At 37.5% G+C, this 20446-nt stretch overlaps 1 protein-coding gene across 1 annotated transcript in view; it reads left to right on the top strand.

Moving 5' to 3' along the window:
- The window catches only part of LOC308042316 (gamma-aminobutyric acid receptor subunit pi-like), a gene marked incomplete at both ends in the record, with an annotated part of 38680 nt that extends 33943 nt beyond the window's left edge, over window positions 1-4737 (top strand). The window contains one exon of the mRNA XM_080347641.1: window positions 4426-4737. Within this exon, the coding sequence (XP_080203767.1) occupies window positions 4426-4737 (312 nt within the window). The remainder of the gene's footprint in view (window positions 1-4425) is intronic.
- Window positions 4738-20446: the final 15709 nt, after the last annotated feature.

Here is a 20446-nt window from a genome sequence, read left to right as displayed (position 1 = left end):
AGAGAGGTTCTGTAAATTCACAGGAATGTGTTCAAAGCCATAATTAGATCTAGGTGTATGGAGAAGGACTGAAAAATGAACACAAAGCTTAGCCACTCAGTGGGTTTTAAAAGACATCATCTAATGGTGGAGTGTCTGCAAATGGGCAAACACTCACTTTGAATGAGGATTTGAGTGGAAAGTCTGAAAAGTGATTTTTCTTGGCAAAGTAGTATCAGTTGTGATTCCCTTTGAGCATATCCATCTTGTGAAGTAAGTGGTTGGCATTTTGCTCATAGAGCAGAAAAAAAAGCTTATTGGAGGTTTGGGTAAGAAAATAAAATGTTTCAGTCCTTGGATGATTAAGCATCTTTGGATCTGTGAAGGGCATTTATGACTACCCTTGCCTTTGCCTACCTCTGTCAGATTCTCTTTCATCTGGGGCACACGTACTAGTGCTTGCAGATGGGGCAGACATGGGAACTCAAAGCCTTGAAAGTCATGAAGTAAGTGGAGGTAGCTTTAAAATGAGGAAGGAAGAAACCCTTAAGGTACAGTTCTGTGATGGACTTAATGACTGAAAGGGATGATCTGTCACTGCAGGCACATTTCTGCCTTTTGCTGTCCTTCAGGTGTCCAACTCACTTCTTGCCCACATGAATACATAGGGGAAGGGGCAGTTGGCCGGTCCTAGATCAGCTCAAGACTTTGCAGAATAAGGAAAATACCTGCCATGTCCTTTACCTACTGTAGCCAAGGACAATCCCTGCTTACTGAGTGGGGTGCAGCACACTTGGCTTGTATTTCTCATTTCTCACTGTGAAAACTAAAATGTTGCAAGGACAGAAGTAGCAGCTAAAATCTCATGTCACTGCCTAGCAGGTACTTCACAAATTTCTGTCTGAATATCATCACCTTAAATGTGTTCTCCTCATTATCGTATTCTCTTGTGGACGTGAGTTAATTAGAAATCTCACCTCCCAATTTTTTATTCTCATATGAGAGCTGATACCAAATTTGCACTCAAAATTATGTAAATAAATGTAGGAAGTGAATTGAAAATGTAACCCTCTGCCTTGTATAGGAATTAGTTGTACTGGTTTGCTTTCTGGTTTGCTCTTTAAAGCAGTCAGATACTAGAATATCTTGTTCCTTTGAAGCCTTTGGGGTGTCTAGTTTAGAATATGAACTGGTAAAAGAGCTCATCACATCCACACTCCTGCAGTGTCTCACATCACATGAACCAGCACCCACAGAGACAGCTTCGAAGTTAATGGCAAAAGCAGAGGAAGAAGCTGCTGCAAAGGTGGTCAGACAAAATGTCCCATTCACATCGACTGCATAAATTGAGAGGTTTCCCCTCCAAAATCCTGAGTTTATTTTCTTTTCTACAAAGATGTGAATTGTACTCTACTATAAACCAGAGAAATTATCTTTGACCTTGATCTGTCTTTCACCTAAACCACTTCCTTTTGGTCAGAAATGGAAGTTTGAAAACTGAAAATAAGGTTTCAAGGGCAGTGTTCTGCCTACATGGCATTGCTGTGCACACATCGTTCAGTCTTCCTGAACACTGCATAGGCTCCATTTGTGCAACACTCTAGGTTGAAATATTTTTAATCTTGAGCATCTTTATTATTCAATGGGAATGACTACTTTCCTCAGTTCTGTTAGATGACAGCAAACACTTCAGTTAGTATAAACAGCAGCCACAGTAGCAGGTGCCATATACAGTGCTTTTTGGGTGACGTACAGTAACTTTTGTGGATGCTGCTGATTTTGTATCCAAACAGAGTCCTTGGTGCCAGCTGCCATTTTCTCATTGACAGCTGGAATCCAGGGAAACCTTAGTGTGACATTTAATATCAAAGCCACAGTTGAACACTTGCAATACATTTTTTTTTTTCTACAATGTAAACCAGCTTAATCTTTCATCACATCCAGTTCTCCACAGTGAGCTGGAAAAGTCCCTTGATAGTCTCAGTTTATAAGACTGTGGGTTTTTTATAAGTTAGCAGTGGTGGTTCTATCTATACTAGATTTCTCCTTTTCAAGCAATGTGATACAGCACTTCTTCTGTAAAATTCTCTGTTCTGTGAGAACCCTGCCTTGTAACACTGCAAACAGAATCAAGTATATCTGCACCATGTATGGTATTTGCTGCTTAAGTAATAACTGCCTCTTGGGGAGTAGAAAGGAGTTGAGAACAGTCTAATAAAGCACCAGCCTCCTGCGAATTGTTCACGTGCAGTTATGTGAAAAGAAAAACGACACGTACGCAATGTCCTTTCATGCTCTGCAGTAAAAGTGATTCTGTACAACTTTTAGCCAGCCCTACCCAAGAGACAAATAGACTCTTACAATGAATAATGCCCCAAATCCTGCCGGTATTCAAGTATAGATGTTGTTTTGCTCTTTTTTCCCTTTCAAAAAAATGAGAGCAGTGGAAAGATGTCAGGACTCTTCTGAGAGGTTTCTTCATTTTATTAACTTCTGAAGCACTGAGTTTATTCATTAGGCTGTTTCACCGGTGCCTTGTTTCAAGTGCCTGGTGCTGCTAACAAAGGCTCCGCTGCCACCCCCAGCACTTCCCTCAGCTGCCTCAACTTTTTGAAGCAGAAGAGATTGGTATTTATAGCAGAGCTAGGCCCCAAGTAAAACTCCAGGTTTGAGTTTTAGTACTACCCTGGGGATTGTTTAAGGTTCAGACTGGAATTTTATGGATTGATCTTCTTAATGCTTTATAGGGAGATTTTTATCCTGGCCTTTGGTTTCAAAATCCTTACGTAGCTGCGGGAGGGTAGGTGGAGGATGAGTGAGGTTTTGTAGTCAAGTGTATTTTTAGGATGACATGTTGTGTTGAGCTACGTTTATCTCTCTCAAATAAAATATACTGGCTTTTTCTTTTCTTTTTTTTTTTTTTTCTGTAAATTGGAAATGAACAGCAGTAATAATCCCCTTTGCTAGCTCCATCTGTTCTGCTTCACTGATTCACAGCAGTCTGAGGACATTGTCCAGACTCCACTTCAATTTTCAAGGACGTCACTAATTTTAGATGAAGAAAGGCTCAAGAACTGCGTTGTCTACAAGTACCCTGGGGAGAAGAGCAATTCTGCATGGGCATGCAGATCACTTAGGTGGCTTAATGAGCTTTCTTTGACTTTAATAGCTGGAATATTTCTAAATGAGCTTTTCGTGTGGCTACACATAGGGCTGTACATCTCAACTTATCTAAAGTTTGTCCTTGTCTAATCTATTTCTTCTCATAATGCAAGTGGAAAAAGCAATTTGGTCAGAGGAAAGAGATTCTGCATTCTACATTTCACAAATAAATATGTAGCCTTTTTTTTTTGCTTGTATGCCATCACTAATTTGGAAGGTAATAAAATCATCAGGAGAAAATCAAAATTACGTGTACACCTGCCTGAATTAAAATGACCCCTCCTCTAACTGTACAAGTTTAGGTTTAGTTTAGATACAAAGTTACAGCCAATCTTTGTAGCTTAGATCTGCTGCTATCTCTGCAATATCAGCAATATCACCAAAATAAATGCCCCAGAACTTTCAAGAAAGTTTGTGTTTAGAGCTGAAGCTTCAGCTGATGTCTAATCCTGTGTCCTCTGAGTCAGTTAACAGAAAACCCGCTGACTTCAAAGGGTGAAGATTTCATACATGAACTTCATGGCTCTGAGCCATTTCTAATCAAAGAAACAAAACCTACCAGAAGGCTTATACAACATTCTCCAAAGAGCTGTCCTGATACAGGGAGGCACACAAAAATGAGCTTAACCTTAGCGTAACTTTGAACTTAAAGCATGGGTTTCAGAAGTACTACGAAGCTATTTAGTATTGAATTAGTTGTGGGGCTTGCCTGTCTTTATGGCCCTCTTTTTTTTGTACTTCTTTCTTGTTTTAAGTTAATTTGATTTTCATCACAAAGCATTGGGAATAGAGTAGCCAACTGCACAGAATGAAAGTGTCTTGTATTGTGGGGTGCTTGGTTTGGGGTCCAACCATCTTGCCTAGCTGATCTGGCAGCTCTCCCACCTTCTCCATCTCCAGACTGGGGGTTTGCTTTACCTGCTTTCCAGATGTTGACCTTTGCCTGTGTTCTCCCTGAGCAGAAGACAGCTTATTGTTGCACATTTAATGGATTTGCTGCTGTCTTTAGTAAAGCTTGGTGGGCCATATTTGAACAAATTCAGCTTTGCTTTCCAGTCATACAAAAGCTTTTGCAGTAAGGTGCTGTTTAAGTCAGTGTTTTTCCTGTAAATAGAGATGTTGAAAGCTGAAAGCAGCTCTCTGGTGTGTGTAGGTGCTCGCCCTTGAAATCAAGGAGTGAGATACAGGAGTCATAGTAAGAAAAATCCTATTATTTGCTGCAGCTCTAAAGTAAATACGTAATGGAACATACACTGAAGTACCTGCTGTTTTGTTTCCTATCAGGATGAGGATGAGGAGGTTGAAGAAGAGAGGAATGGAGTTCTGGCAGCAGTCACTAACAGTTTCAGCGACCCTGATGATATGAACAAGACTGATTCAAACAAGAGCAGCAAAACCAGCATTGACAGAAAAAGGGAGAGAAGTAAACACAGTGGGTGTGGTTCTCCAATGTCAGTAGTGAAAAGACTTTTCTGTATCTTTGATTGCTTACATGTTAAAAATCCTTACCACATAGACAACTATGCCAGGTTTTCTTTCCCGCTATCTTTCATCATAATTAATGTATTTTATTGGGTGTATTACTTGTATTTCTAAGTATTTGAAGTTGTAAAATTGGTTTCAAGTTTAGAAAGTGGATATGAGAGGGGAAATTGCGGAAGAATTAAGAAGCTGCATTTGGATAAAGTGATATAAAAAGACATGTTATGTTTTCAAGTATTTCTACAAAGTTGCTTGTTAACTCACTTTTCCACTGTTAAGTAACTGTCACCCAAAAATGACTTTCCTATTAGCATGCATGTCCAATATTAAACTATTTGTCAGAGGCAAATAAGTATTTTTTAATATTTTAATGGTCAACTTTGTAAAAAAGTTGCTTGTTTATGCACTGCATTGAATACATTTAAAACTAAAAACAATGAAGTGTTGTTTTCCTGCAATGCTTTCTGTATTCAATTCCTTCTAGCTTTGTTGATACTGCATAATTTTCCAGATCATATAAGAAAATGTTTAATTGCAGATTGAATTGGTTTTGCTTCATAGCAAGAAAGAGGTTTGAAGGCATGAGCTATCAACACAAACCAAACAATATATTCATTTGTGTAAGGTCACAAATATGTTTCAAGACTCTTCCCTACATCTTTAGACAGGACTCCCACAGGCATCAAAGACTTTTCTGAATAAGTGCAAGGCATAATGTAGAAATGGACTGGATCCAAAATGCTTAGATCCAGAGAGGTGTTTTTCTCAAGGACATACTTAGGTGTTGGCTAATCCCTAATGGAATATGGCCGTATATCTTGATGTTTATACTCTGTGCTCTGGTCAGTCACAACTGCCTGTGTAAATATTATGCAGACGAAAAATCTGATATGCTTAATTTTCAGCTTAGCAAATTCCTTTTGAGTTACTTGCCAATAAATGTCATGTAAAGATGAAAAGACTTCTTGAATTGAAAAGAAAGCCCTGGATATGCAATAACTCTTGATGAATAAATGAAAGTTTTATACAGATGAAATTATGACCCACATGAGAGGATGGTTATACTTGATGGAAAACTGTAACAGTCTTTCTGAGTGGTTACTTCACTGAAAGATATTACAAAAATTATTGATATGGCAACTTATTTCTTATACTGCAATCTGGAAATTTAGAAGCACTTATTTTTATACATTTTTCCTGACCATAATATATGTGTGGGTTGTATATATATGTATAAATGTGTATATGTGCTTTTACAGACTGTGTACCTTGGCATTTACAATGATCTGACACACTGCACACATAGAAATGCATGGAAAAAAAAAACCATAATGTTGACACTCTTTGACACACCTTTCTACAAGTAAGCTGCTCATGAAGAACAGGAGAAGAAGGAAAGTGCAAAATACCAAGGTGGGTTAGATATGCCCCTGCTCACAAATAAATCCTTGAAAATCATTGCACACTGGTAAACAATTATTAGGTAAAAAAAAATCCCCTCAGTATTTTCATTTTCTAAATGGGTTGAGTACTGAAAATTCATTTCTCTTCTGTTTTCAGTAATGCCTTTTACAAGGCTGATCAAGGCAATGTGGCTTCAATAACAGTCTACTAGCTTTTGGTACCTTGTGGCTCTTCTGACTTTGATATAAAAGCAAATGCATTCAAGAAATCAAACCAAGACTACCTGTACTAAGTACAATAAAAAAAAATTATACTTTTTATTTAACATTCTACTGTTGCAGATTTAACCTTAAACCTTTTATTCAGGAGCAGATTCTATGGAATTTTTCTTGGAAATGAGCCGTGGAACTGGACTCTGAGATCTCTTTCCAGTTCTTACTCCTATAAAATTCACAGAAGGCATACGGTAAAGCTCTGTATTTTTTTTCTTGAATTTGCAATTTACGTTAATCCTTAATCTTTTCGAATAGTTATCCACCCATTGCAAGTTACCTGTTGTATTAACGCTAAATTTGGGATTTATGTTTACTACACACATAAAGTAAGCATTTAGAGTTTTGTAGCTTCAAATTAACTTGGAGATAATTCACCTTAAATATTTTTTTAGAAAGCTGTTGAAGGTCTGGACAGCTTTATTTACAGTGCATTGATCGATAACAGGGTCTGTTTTCCCACTGATGTGCTAATTGTAAGCAGTTAGACACTGAAGTCTCCCATGTTTACATGAAAGAATAAACTGCACAGCCAGATTATTTATTATTCTGCTTTGCATAATTCTGCATTAATTACTAATTTGAAAAAACAAAACTCAGTTTGACATGAATTTGTGTAAGTAAAAGATATTCCCCACAGGGAACAGGGGAACAGATTTTCAATATGGTGTATGAAGAATGAAGAACAGCATTTTAATTATTCCATTCAAACATGCAAAACTGTCCTGAGAAACTATCAAATTTCTTGGAGTTAACTGGAAAGGCTCTTCTCAGTAAGTGGTGTTCACAAACAATGCATTGAAGGCTAATACTCAGAGGTAATTTAGAGATGGAGATGTCTCTTTCTGAGCTAACGGGGACTGCAGTGGAGGTTGAAGCACTCGAAGCTGCCCTTGGCCAGGAAAATGGCTTTGTTTTCATAGCTGGTGAAAACAAAACGGGAAAGACCTTGGACTTTCTGCCATCATCTCCTGGTTGGTAGTTGTCTTTTTTTTTGCTTACTTTATAATGTTTTCTAATTGGAAACCTTCCTAGACTCATAATTCAGAAATATCCTGTAGTATTTTGAGGCCACTTGAGGCAAATGTACAACTGGAGACCCGAAGGAGGTGAAAGGGAGAAGTGGCACAAACTGGTGATGCACCTTCATGTATTTTACTTTGCTGTTCGCAGGAGGTGTGCTACTTTTGATGTATCTGGAGGCAGAAGCCACTCCAAGGAATAATTCTCCTTTCTCTATGGAGTACCTGCAGGTCTGATCTTCTGGTTTAGCAGCCATCGCACAGGAGTACGAGCATTGTGGAGACTAGAAAAACATTTCTGACCTTAAAAAGCTCTTTGGTCTTATTGCATTTCTTAATGGAAAAGTAACTCTATTATCAAAATAAAATCCTTTACTGAGCTATGTCTTTAAATATAGTAAAAACATTGGGAGATTTTAGACATTTGAAGGTATTAATCATTGCCACCTTTCCACTTTGGCAATTATTTGGTGTGTTTCTCTGATTCAGCCATGTTGTAGGTATGTATCTCATGCAGCCTGCTTACTGGGATGCCAGTTGTGATGTTCTGAGAGTATTTGAAACATTCCACCTAAATCAAAAGGGAAATACTAAGAAAGATGATATTTTAGAGCAGGCATTCATTAGCTCTCTCATAAATTAAGAAGGCATTTTAATGAATATCAGAACATTTATTTTAAAACAAAAATGACTAAATACCCCATCTAAATATTCCAGTCAACATATTCGGCATACATAAGGAAGGGGCATACGTCTGTTGATCTGAGTACCCATTTTCAGCACAGTGGCCTTCTTTATTATCAGTACAGCAGTAACTTAAATAGCTCCATTTCCTTCCTTGCAAATAATGCTATGTTTTTTGGCATGGGAAAACATATTAAAAAAAATTATGCTCCACGTTGTCACTCTGCAATTCAAAAAGAAATTACCAAAAAGATTAGAGATTAAAGAAAACCTACATAACAGTAAAGCTGGTGACAGAAGAAGAAATAGAAAAATGTGAACCTCGTGCTTTCTGCTGTCTGCTCTTTCCAGCCGTGTGGTGCAGCTGAGCGCGTAAAACACCACTGGGAGTGCAATCTGAAAGGCTACTGGAGAACTGGTGCTGCTGGTACAATTCACTCCATGCAGCAGTAGATGGAGCTAACTAACTACTCTTCATGATTGAACGAGTAAATGTAAATGGCAAACAGCTAGTTAAGGAGGACTCTAGGGAACAGCTATTACAAGCTGACATTTGTACTATGGTAAGTAGGTCATGTTTGTAGTGACATATTAATTAAAATCAGACAAAACAGCGTTGTCAGGTGGAGTGTTGAGGACTTCTGTTTTTCACACTAAAGTTCAGGCTTTTCAAATCCAGCCTATTTCCATCATTTTAGCCACTGAAATCATTAACATATTCTGCCAATCTGCAATGTAAATTTATGATCACAATACCTTATGTTTTAAGCCTGAATTTTCTATCCTCATGTCAAGGTTTTCTCCTGCAGGTTATAATGTTTCAAATCAAAATATTGTATCATCTCAGTATTTCAAGACAGGCAGAACAGTGGCTGTACCAACAGTTTACCTACAAATATTTAAGAATCCTAAATAAATATTCTCAGGCAATTCACTGGCACACTGCTAACAGCTGACACAAGGATCAAATTAATTTTAAAAGCCAGTTCAAGTTTTTTTGAAAAGTTTATCTTGAAGTAGGGTTTGTTGAAACAGTGGGAAACTGAGTCAGGGGAGTCTTCTGAGCTGATTGCTGCTGTCTCAACCTAGGTGCTGAAGACTGGAGTGGATTCTGCTTACTCTAGAGAAGTGGGAACTTGACAGTACTTAAAGCAGATAAACTTGACATGATTTTGAAGACTGCAATGGATTTGCCATTACTTATATAACTTTATAATTAAAACCAGGGGTTCACTTTAATAATATTGCTAAATTCAACTTTTAATCAGTTTCCATCTGGAGACATCTTTCCCCAGCCCTATCTGACAGTCAAACTTTCTATCCTCAGAAAGAGAAGGGTAGGGGGGCATTTGAGGGCATTTCAGTCTCTTGATGTGAGTTTACTCATATAACTTGGCTTCTGTGTTTCTTTTCAAACTGGAATGGACCCTATTTTTCCATTCCATATCAAAGACGTTGGAAACTTCAGAAGGCAAAATAACCCCACAAGATTTTAGCACCATCACATACACACAAATCACAACCTGACTTCTTTTCAGTCTCTGCTCTGAATTTAAATTAAATCGATATTTAACCACTGGATAACTTCATCTGTATAAATGCACAGCTGCACCACTACTTGCCATGGCAGGTAACTTTTGGAACACAGACAGTAAAAGGATTTGATATCAGGGTTAGTTGATTTCTCAGAAAGTAGAGGAATGTCTTTTTTCTGCTTTAAAGGCAGGTCAGGAATGGATACAGAATAGCACCTGCTCTAGCTGGGGCTTGGCTGCTTTGGAAGCTGAACAAGCTGGCAAAGTTAGAAAAAAATTAACATGAGACTATAAAATGGATTTAGAACCTGAATTACATATTGACATATTGGCATTCTCAGCTTGTATGCCCCTGGCCCTCATGCTGATGTTGATGTTGCTACAAACAACATCCATTGCATCTCAGAAACAGTAACAAACTTGTGAGCTTTGCCAGCATGGGGAAAGCTAGCATTACACCCACTGATATATCCTGGAAAGATGCAGAATCAGAGGTTGTTGTCTCCTCATTTTCTATGTCCCAGCTTCTTCAGGAGCTAGTTCATTTCAGTCCACTTCCAGTTTTGGTTTATCGAAAACCTGCTTTGGATCAGTGCCATGGCAAGGTGAACAAGAATCACATAACACTGCATTAGTCTCTTCTAAGGGAACCATCTGCACAATTCTATGCATTGAAATGCTAGTCCATTAGACTCATATGCTGAGCTATGTTATGCATTCAGCTAATTCAGTCCTAATCAAAGTGCTTTTTATTCACAGCAATACATTTTTGATGATATCTTATGAATACAACTGTCCTTTTCAGTGGTATTTCCCATCCTTGTGAAGAAAAGAAGATCTATAGGAACAGCTTCTACCCTACACTATCTGTCTATGAGTTGGTTACAAGGACGTGGTCCAATCCTTGCTGAAGTTTTATAAGGCTTACCTTGACAACCTTTCGGTGCATTTCTGAGAACACGAGAACTGACAGTCTTGACCTCTCAAAATGTCACAATCTTCAAAATAATAGTATAGCAGTTTAAAATCTCAGGAAATTCAGTAAGTAGCTAAATATAAATTGTACCTTGTTCTCAACTTCTTTCCCAGAAAGATGAGTAAGAGACTGAGTATCATTTTATCATCCGTAGGTTACCTTTTCTGTAAGCAAGTGCACATAATGGCCTGAGCTGGTTTTCTCTCCTGTCAGATAACTTGAATTACCATGCAGCTTTTTGCCAGCGGAATCAAAAACTTTCTGTGTTTTTTTAATCTCTGCATATGCCTGTATTCTGTCTGTAGCATTTTCCTCTCTACATTGTTCTTTGATAATATCAGGTCTCCAGATGCACTGTCATACTATACTAAAGATGACAGAGGGACAAGCCAAAATAATCAATTTTAATGATATTTCAGCATCATCCTGGTCCTGTGTCATTCCTGTGTATGCTGCAGTCATCAGTCTCTGTTTGTCTAAAACAGTCCATGCCAGAAACTTAAATGCAGAGAGGGCTGAAGAGGCTAATTTATTATATTTTGACAAGGACCAGCCTCATCTGGTAATCCAGTGTGGGTGAGTGCATCTGGTGAATAGTGCATCTACTTTCTCAGATCCAAATTGCTCTGTTAGTTTTCATGACCCTCTTATCTCTGTGCTGTGTCTATCCATCCTGGTTTCCTTATCACATAATAGGATTGTGCCTGTATCTTCCAATTTCATTTTTATTGGCTTTCAATGTGTGCGATGCTGAGAGTGCAAGCTGGGACACAAGCCTGTCTTGCTGAGAGGTGGGGTCACTCAGCCCAAAATGTATTGCCTCATCTGCAGTGCGGGAGGACTGTTGGCCGTGACTGCTGGGTCCTCTTGCTTCTTTGGGTTTTATTTTTGATTTGAATCACTACCTACACCAAGAGGAGCCTCTACCCACGTGTCTACCTATCAAGGGCTCTCTAATTAAAAGCTTCAGAGACTTCAGAGATGGGGTAAAGAGTGTACTAGGTTAGACGTATCAATATATCTGCCCATTAATCCATGCTACCCAGCTTTTTGAACTCGTTGTTGTATTTTTACCATATATAATAAGGGAAGAGAATCTCAGAGACAGGATGTTCCTACAAACTATATGAAATAGATGTCCAGGTCAGAGAGACATCTGACTGCTGCTCACAAAGCACAACACTACAGCATGAGCTTGTGTCTTTTTAAATCCAAGAGAAAACGCACTGAAGAGAGCACATCTAAATGCCTCAAATGCCGAACAAGCTTCAGTCACAATTTATATCTTCCCGACATGAGAGTCAAGCAACACTGAAACACCAATCTGGAGAAAATCAGGCTTCATTAGCTCTAATATCCATGAGCTACTTAAATTCTCTTGTCCTCAGAGACTGAAAGTAATGCAGAAGGGCAGAGCACTGTTCTTCGTTTTTTTCCTGAATTACAGTGGGATTTCAAACTGTTTTCAGTTTTGGCTGTGTGAAAACACTGTAAAAAGGATGCTGTTACAGCTATAGAAAAAATATTTGTGTCCCTAATCTTCCTCTTACTCTCATTCTCTCCTCAGCTTTTCCTCCTTCTAACATCTTTGTAAATACAATCTTTTAGTATTAGACTAGCTTTTTTTTCTTTTTTTTTTTTTTTTTCCAGCTGAATTTAAATGTCTCACTTGGTGACAGGTGCTAAATAAAAAGTCAGCCTCCTCCTTCACCTCTGGCCCTGGATGGCCTCATGGAAATCAAACTGGAACACAGTAATAAAAGGGGAAAGAGTTACCAGAAGAAGTGTCCTCACCTTTGTAAAAAAGAACAATTACAGTAAAAATGTATTGTATTCATCTCCTGAGCAGATTATGTATTTGTAATCCTGATTAAAGGGCATTTCACTGGAATTTTACAACACATGAGGAAGGTATTTTATCTAGAACCTGAAAAACAAACTAATGATCAGAAGAGGGTGCTCTCAGCTCATGCGGCTTTGGTTTTGTTTTGAACATGTTCGTGGTGATCTGTAGATTTTTTTTTCTCTCATTGTTGAGATTAATAAAGTGTCTTTTTGTAAAATATGCTCTGGGGTTTTTCACTAGATTGATTGCACCTTCATACTGTGCTATGTGTAAAATATAGGCTCAAGTCTTTGATTCTAGACTTTTCTATATGCTTAAGAAAGCTTTCCATGATATTAACATAAGTCATTCCACAATGAACTTGCTCTGTTTGGGCTCACACTATTTTCTATGTTAGGTTTATTTTCTCATGCAGTCACACTCTGGTGACATTAATATTTACAGGAATGGAATTCCTAGCAGCCAAGACTGAGTGATATGGAAACCTTTAAAAATTGCAAGAGCAGCAAACCATTCCAATAACACTTGCATTTTTATCTGGCATGAAAAATAAAGAATAACATATAACTTCAGTGATCAACTTCCAGTTATTGAAATATCCCATATATCTAAGTATTCACAAACAACTGATTAAGCTTTAGTGTAGCATTTAATGAAAACTTTGTGCTGTCAATAATGAGATTTTTAGCAAAGCATTTGAGCACAGAGTTCGTGTCAGGGAATGCTGTACATCACAAAATACCTGACATTTGATAAGTTTTAGTAAAGCAGTGCGGATGCCGTGGACAAAAACAAACCTTATATAACTTAGTCGATATATATGTGCAGTTTCTTCATTTTTGGAGAGCCAGTTTTTTAAGATGAAATTTTACTGTGCACACAACACAAGAATATGGGAATAAGTCATAGTTATAACTGTAGACATTTGCAGACAAGGTTTCCTTGTCTGAAGTGGTGTAGCAGAGGGTAAATTGAGATAGAAGGAAGGCACCCTCCCTTAGTCGGTGCAATGCAGCATTTAGCTCTGTCCCAGCTTACTCATGGATGAGACCTCCCTGACAATGAGTCCACACTATTTAACTTTTCTAGCAATACTTACACTTGTAGAAAGTACTGTGTAGTCATCTTTTACAGGCACATACAAAAACTGCCTGGAAGGAGAGGCTCATGTTTTTGTATTCAACAGCAGTGATTGAAATGGATTGTAAAAGGATACTTACTCTCTGTGTATGTGTATATATATATCTATACATGTCTATACATATACAGGTACAAATGTTTCTTGAAAAAGCACAATTTTTATGGGTTGTTTCCTCTTGCACTTAAGACACCACTTTTCAATTATGTGCATCAGTGGTCAGGTCAAAAATCACACCAAGTAATGAACAGACCTCCTGCAGGTCCACGTGCAGAGAGGAGCTACTCATCAGAGTGGCCTTTTGGGAAAGAGTAAAGAAAGCAAGCAGAAGAAAAAGTCCCTGCCTCACTGAGTCCGTTCATATTTGTGGGAAAATGTTTGATGTTTGCCAGGACTCTGATTTTAAAAAAAACCCTGTCTTCCACCACTTTAGACATAGGTTTATGCTTTCATTGTTTTTCAGAAGAAAGTGAAGAAATGAAAGTGAGGAAACACAAAAACAAGACCAGTTTTCTGATGTAAAGTCTACCTGAAAGCACCATATTACAAGGAAGAAACCTGTCACTGCTATTCTAATGATTTCCATCCAAGTTCATGCTGTTCCTGCACTCCTCAACATGACAGGTTAAAAATGAAGGAATTGTGTATCTGGGTAGCACTGACCCAGCTGTCAGGAGAGAAGCTCATTTCTGGTCTCACATGGTTTAGTGTAAAATGGAGCTCAAAAGCACATCAGAGAAAAAAAATATGGATTATTGAATATCCACTACATATTGAAGAAGGGAGAGAGTGTCTGGAGGGTCAGCAAAGAGGGTACTTTAAAAAGTCACAGGAAAAAGAAGGAACTGAGCGATCAGGTCAGCAATAAGATGGCTAATCACACCGCTTGTTAAAGAGACACTAGAATGTGGAAAGCAATTGCAGAGGGATGTTCACAAAATCATAGCTGACCTCTCTGAGACTTGGACAGGGAGAATAGATATTAGTGATCTGCACTGCAGCTAAAACTCTGCATTGCAGACAGGAGAACTGAGTTTTGGCCTTAAGATCTAGCAAGTATTACAAATACAAATGTGCACATAGCATGACCTGTGAGCTGGTAACACACTGCTTCCGTTGCTGCCTAGCAAATCCAGTCAGATTCAGCTAAGGGGTTATAATGATAACAACAATCATTTGGTTTCTAACTGCCTGGAAGAAAACGAGCGGAGGTGTAATGAGAGCCCTGTAAGATGACACTATCCATCTATTTCACCTGTTTCCCAGATAAGTTTCCACCCAAAATGGGTCTACTCTAGTAAAGAAAGGGATAAACAATCCCATCCCAGAACACTACAATTTCTCTACGTTTGCATTTGATGAGATGTAGGGTGAACAAAAGAAGAGTCTGAAGGTTTGATTTTCAATAGATCTTTCTTCCCACTGACAAACCAACATAAGGAGCAGTGTAGAGTCACAGAGCACTGGACTGAGACTTTTGGAGACTTTAGTACTAGTTCCAAACCTGTTGGTGTCCTTTTCAGCTGGAACCTCTGCACTTACACATGGAAGTTACTAACGTGTCACGTAAAATTCCTGGTCTAGTAATGCAAACTACTATCAGCAGCTATTTGTTACTCTTAAAATAAAAGAACAGATTTTCTAGTAGGACTTCAGGCACTCTTGTCTTCTGGGGAAAAGGATGGAGAACTGGATGCCTGGGATATATTTCAGCCCTCTTTCTTTAACTCTATTATGACCTTTATAAGGGCAAGTGAAGACACAAAGACATGTCGTAAGTCATATTCTGAAGATATCTATTTGGATTTGAAATATTTCTCGGTAGAAAACAGTGTTAATACAAAGCAGACAGACTCAGTTGAACATTATAAACTCTGAATCACAGCTTTTTGGAAGTGCAAGGCCAAAAAATGTGACTGTATTATGTAAAACAATTAGCTGCAAACTATTTAGCAATAAAAAACTACCCTATATTTAAGGCAAATTTAAATAAAATGTCTCAAATAACTCTGTGTAGTTTTTCTAGTTCAGTGGAAAAAGATAATTGCTTTTCATGAGAAGTCATCTTGGCATTTTCTCTGTTTGATGGCTTAGCCTGCAAAGAACAAGTTGAATTGTTCCACTACTGAAAACGTCTGAGGACAATGGGCTAATTTTTATAGGTCATAACAAAGAATTTACATTCAATATTTCTGCCTTGATTTGTCTTGACCTCCACCAGCACTTTCAGAGCTGGCAAACGAGATCTGAATAGCTGTTCCTCTGGCCCCAATATCTGAGGGAGCAGCAAGCTGTAAATTGCCATGGCTGTGCATATTCTTAAACATTCACTTTTGTTGCTTTTATTTTTCTTTTTGCTGCTCCTGAAAACCTGACCTGATTATATGTACAAGTGTAGATCTCTATTTATTGCCTACTGCTATTCAGCTAGGGATTTAACCTCACATAATTTTTGTGTAGCTTTTATTGTTCACTACTAAATATTTTACCATTCATAAAGATTTGTGGTCTGAAAGCAGTTACTAAGCTGACTTATCTACACTGATTGGAAATGATTTTACATAAAAAAGGATCACCACTGTATTTATTTAATGAGTCCAACTTTTGGATCAATTCTTAATCACCTACTTTTGAGCAACTGTCACTTTAATGCAGGTGGGGCACCAGCAGAACAGCTGAAAAGTTTCCTGCTCCTTTGAATAGCCAGTATAAGGGCTTACCGGTAGGATTTTAAACCTCTGAGGAAAATACAAGCAAGAAAAATGGAGAAAGCCTTGAAAAATCTTCAGAATATGATATGTACTTAGTGTGGATTTCTGAAATAAAACTAAAGCTAAAAATAAATGACTGATCCAACACCCTTTGCCCCTTGTTGGCAAAGTCTGTGGAGACCCCTCTTAGATTTTTTAAATGGAAGAAAACAAAACGTTAAAAACAGCAGCAGCTGGATTTTGATTTAAAACAGGCATTTGTACAAGTTGATTTTCTTTTCTCCAACAACAACAAAAACCACAATGAATATTTTATAGTTGAAATTAATTTATGTGTAAAGAACCACAAAGTTATTTCCTCATTGCGGCGACTATAATTGTATTGCTTCATATAACCCACAAACATCTCTATAGGACAGAGAACTATTCAGTACCATGTGAATTCAATTCTTTTCAGAATTATCACAGCTGGTAGATAGGGAATAAATGACTGAATGAAGGTTTGTAAAATCCTGCCCTATACCAACACAGCAATTTCAGCTATTCATGGGATTGCTTTGGGAATCTCTTAAGTAAGAAATTTGATCTCTAATGATTTTTATACAGTCCTGTTTTTAACTATATATATGTACTTTCTTTTTCCAATTTTGAGATCTATTTAAGGTCTATGTCTTTAACACTGACTTTCTAAAGACTTAAAAATCTCTATGTGATGCACTTTGAGAATTTTGTCTAAGTAGAGGATTGAAAGTTGATTCCTGTGCTTAGATGCTTTGCTTGAAGATGAACAGTGACATGAGTTTAAAATATGGTCAGTGCCTACATGCAATTATTTCTCCTAAAATCTTGTCAGTGAGAGAACTGAGTGTGTTGCCAGGTGAAAGAAGTAAAATGCTAACTTGTTATTTTAGTTTACTAGTAAAATCAGTATCTAATACTAATAATCTTTCTGGAAGTAGAAACTTAGGATTTAAAGGGGCTAAAAATAAGAGATTCAGCTGTTGTCACTGCTGAAGACCTGAAAGATTAAGATGTAGTGATTGAGCCATACTTAATCTTTGCACAAATGGCAAAAAGACTTTTCCTTGAACATCTGTATATCAGCTAATAGTCTATAATTCCTTCCTCTTCTTTTCTTCTATCTTGATATATGAGTTGCATATAAGTTGGATGATTTTGAAAATGAACCATTAGAAGGAAGGACAGCACTTTATGTATTTTATTTTTTTCATCAATTGAAATACTGTAGTTGGTTGTAATCAGGTGTGAAGCAGGACCTGAAACCTTGCAGCTCACATCTATGAAAAGGTCTGTGCAAAGATACCTATGGGGTGTGACACTCCATTTCTCTCCTTGAAAGTTTGCCTAGCTGGATAAAGCAAAGAAGCAGAGGGAGAGCACAGAATGAAGAGATTAAGAAATGTTGAGCTAAGATATATATATATAATATCTATAAACAATACTTTAGAAAGGGGAAAAACATTTCTGAACTTTTAGGTGAGATGGCTGTATTTTATTTATCTGTGTTGCAGCATTTTGTGCTACTTCACTGGCAGAAATCCTGCAGCTATGTGAGTCTTAGGGAAAGGCTGACAGAAAGATGATGCTGTAGGGATTTCAATCTTACTGATTTATAATCCTGGTTATGCTGTTTGGTTAGTAGATCACATATTATTTCTTCCAAATGACAAGCTGCAGAAGCAGCTAATATTTTTCTCTGAACTTTGAAATTGATTTGGAGTGCATGATGGTTTAATATTTTGTTGTTGTTAATAGTTTAATTGACAATAATAAACCGCAAAAAACCCTCCTTCCAACAACAAAACAATAGGAGATTGTATGTGATTGATCCCATTTAGTAGGTGCCAGTTTGGAAAGATACGCAGTTTGGAGAGATATGCAGCTAGCTTATTAGTCAGGAAATGTGCTGCACAGGTTAACTAGCACAGATGTTTCCCAGGAATGCTACTTCTGGCTCTCTCTGTGCTGGTGTCCAGACTGGAAACTGTCCTGATAGGGACAAAGAGGGTTGTATTATCCTTTGCTGTGCAGAAGTGGATATGAATTTAATTTGGGGATTTCTTATATGGACAAGCATAAATTAAAATTTCCTTTTCTTGGGAGAGAAAGTAGCTTCATTTTGCAATTATACCCATAAACTACTTTGTTATCTTCCTTCTCTGGGTATTTATTGTTTTTGAACATGGCATCATAGGCTCAGTTGCTCCTTCTACCTGAGGTCAGGCTGATGCTGTGGAGTGGGTAAGGATTGTTTTGCTTGACTCAACTGCTCGGTGCCCTTCTGTCAATGAATGACCTGAGTAGCTGAGATTTGTTGTACTAAGTCTCAGATATGCATTTCCTTTCCCCTCTTCCTTCTGTGCCATAGGAGGCACAGGGCATACTTCCTCCAACACTTCATGAATTAAGTTTGCAAATACCAATTAGCTATCAAAGATAATAATTTAGTTCTCTTTTATTCTGTCACTGGATGCAGAAATCATCTCTCTCTTTTTAATGGAGAGAAATGGTAAGATGCTCAGCAGGTTAAATGTGGACCTGAGGAGTTGAGGAGAAGGGGTGGATTTGCAGTGAATCTGTCTGAGGGTTTGAACCACTGATATTTGTCACTGTTCTTATTTGCTTGTGTGTATTTATTTGTTGTATACCAAGATAAGTACTGAAATCTTTGCAATCCATATTGATGTTAATGATAAGACCATTTCTATAGAGTGTTCACTATATCCTACTTTAAATAATCTTCTAACTTGCATAACTCAGTGTATTTACTGAATATATTAATAGATTATCCTCTTTATTGAAAACCACTGAGCTCAATAACGTTCAGAAAAATATCAAGTCTTGTGCATTATATCACAATCTTTTCAAATATTGTTTCTCTACAAGTCATTTAAAAGTAAGTCACAGAACATGTGGTAAACACTAACGTAAAGAAAGCCACGACTGGTTATGTCTAGATCCATGCTATTTGCAGACCAAGTGCCTGATTGAATTTCCAATGGAGGTAATGAAAAATCTTTGTTTGACTTCAATTAATGTTATATCAGACTATCAAGCCTCCAGGCAAATTAATCTATTTGGAAGGAGTACGTTGATGTGAATGAATAAACTCTTGTTTAAACTTCTTAAGTTTAAGGTCTGCAACAAGTCTGTAATAAACAGATGTCACTAAATATTTCTCATAGAATCAGTCAGAATTTATGTATTTTCCAAGATAATTTTGAACTGGCCTTAGTATAAAAGGAGGTATTTTTTTCACTTCTTGTGATTTGCTTTTCGAGTTACAAATTATGGGAACCAGGAGAGAGAGCTGCAGAACACTTTCTCTATTAAAAAAAGATTTTCATAGTAACTAAGTTTGTAAGACTAGACTAGGCAAGTGAGAAACCCTTACTAATTACATCTAACACTTACTAATTACATCTAAAGAAAAGTGAGGAGATCTGTGGCATAGTGAGATGGCCATAGATGGGCTTAGCACCCTTTTTGCCCAGGTGCAGAGGTTGACATGAGGAGAGCAATACTGTAAAGCATTCTGCATGTCCCAAAGACTTCCAGGCATGGCTTATTCTGAATTTATTTCCAAAGTGCATCACTTAGTGTGAAACATTCTCAATGTAAAGCTTCAAAGAACTTGTTTTCTCACGTAATGCATTTGTGCACGCAGAAATTAATGACTATGAGAGTTAGTGCCATGTGTCCCACTGATTCTGAAGCTCTTCACTTGTATCTTTTTCTCAATTTTATTGCTACTGGTAGAAATATTACTCAACAGGCTTATGTACTCTCTATCATTCTTTCCCTCTGTGCTAAAATGAATAACTGTTTTTTACCTTTAATGCCCAACAGTATGTTCCATTGCTAAATGTCTCTGTTAGTCTCCAAATGTTGATTAACCCACTAGTGAACTCACTGAGAAAATTAAGGCTGTGAGGCATTTTTTTCAACTTTGACAGACACTGAAAAGTAACATTTGGGTAATCATTCATGTATATCTGAATATAAAGCAAAAGGTTTATAACTGAGCATCTAAAAGAGACACACGTGACTGCATGTTTCAGCTTGAAAGATACAAAATCATTCCATTGCTTAGATCTGCTCAGATTGGCAGAAATATCATAAAGGCAACATTTCACCTGAATTCATTGGAATTTCTAAAGGATGAGCAATAATGCAGAGATACTTGCTGATGGATTGGGAAAACCAAGTAGCCT

Source organism: Nesoenas mayeri (assembly GCF_963082525.1).
Source record: "Nesoenas mayeri genome assembly, chromosome: 7".
NCBI classification, from domain to species: domain Eukaryota; kingdom Metazoa; phylum Chordata; class Aves; order Columbiformes; family Columbidae; genus Nesoenas; species Nesoenas mayeri.
Note: the sequence above shows the minus strand (reverse complement) of the source record. Positions and strands in the feature narration are given on the sequence as shown.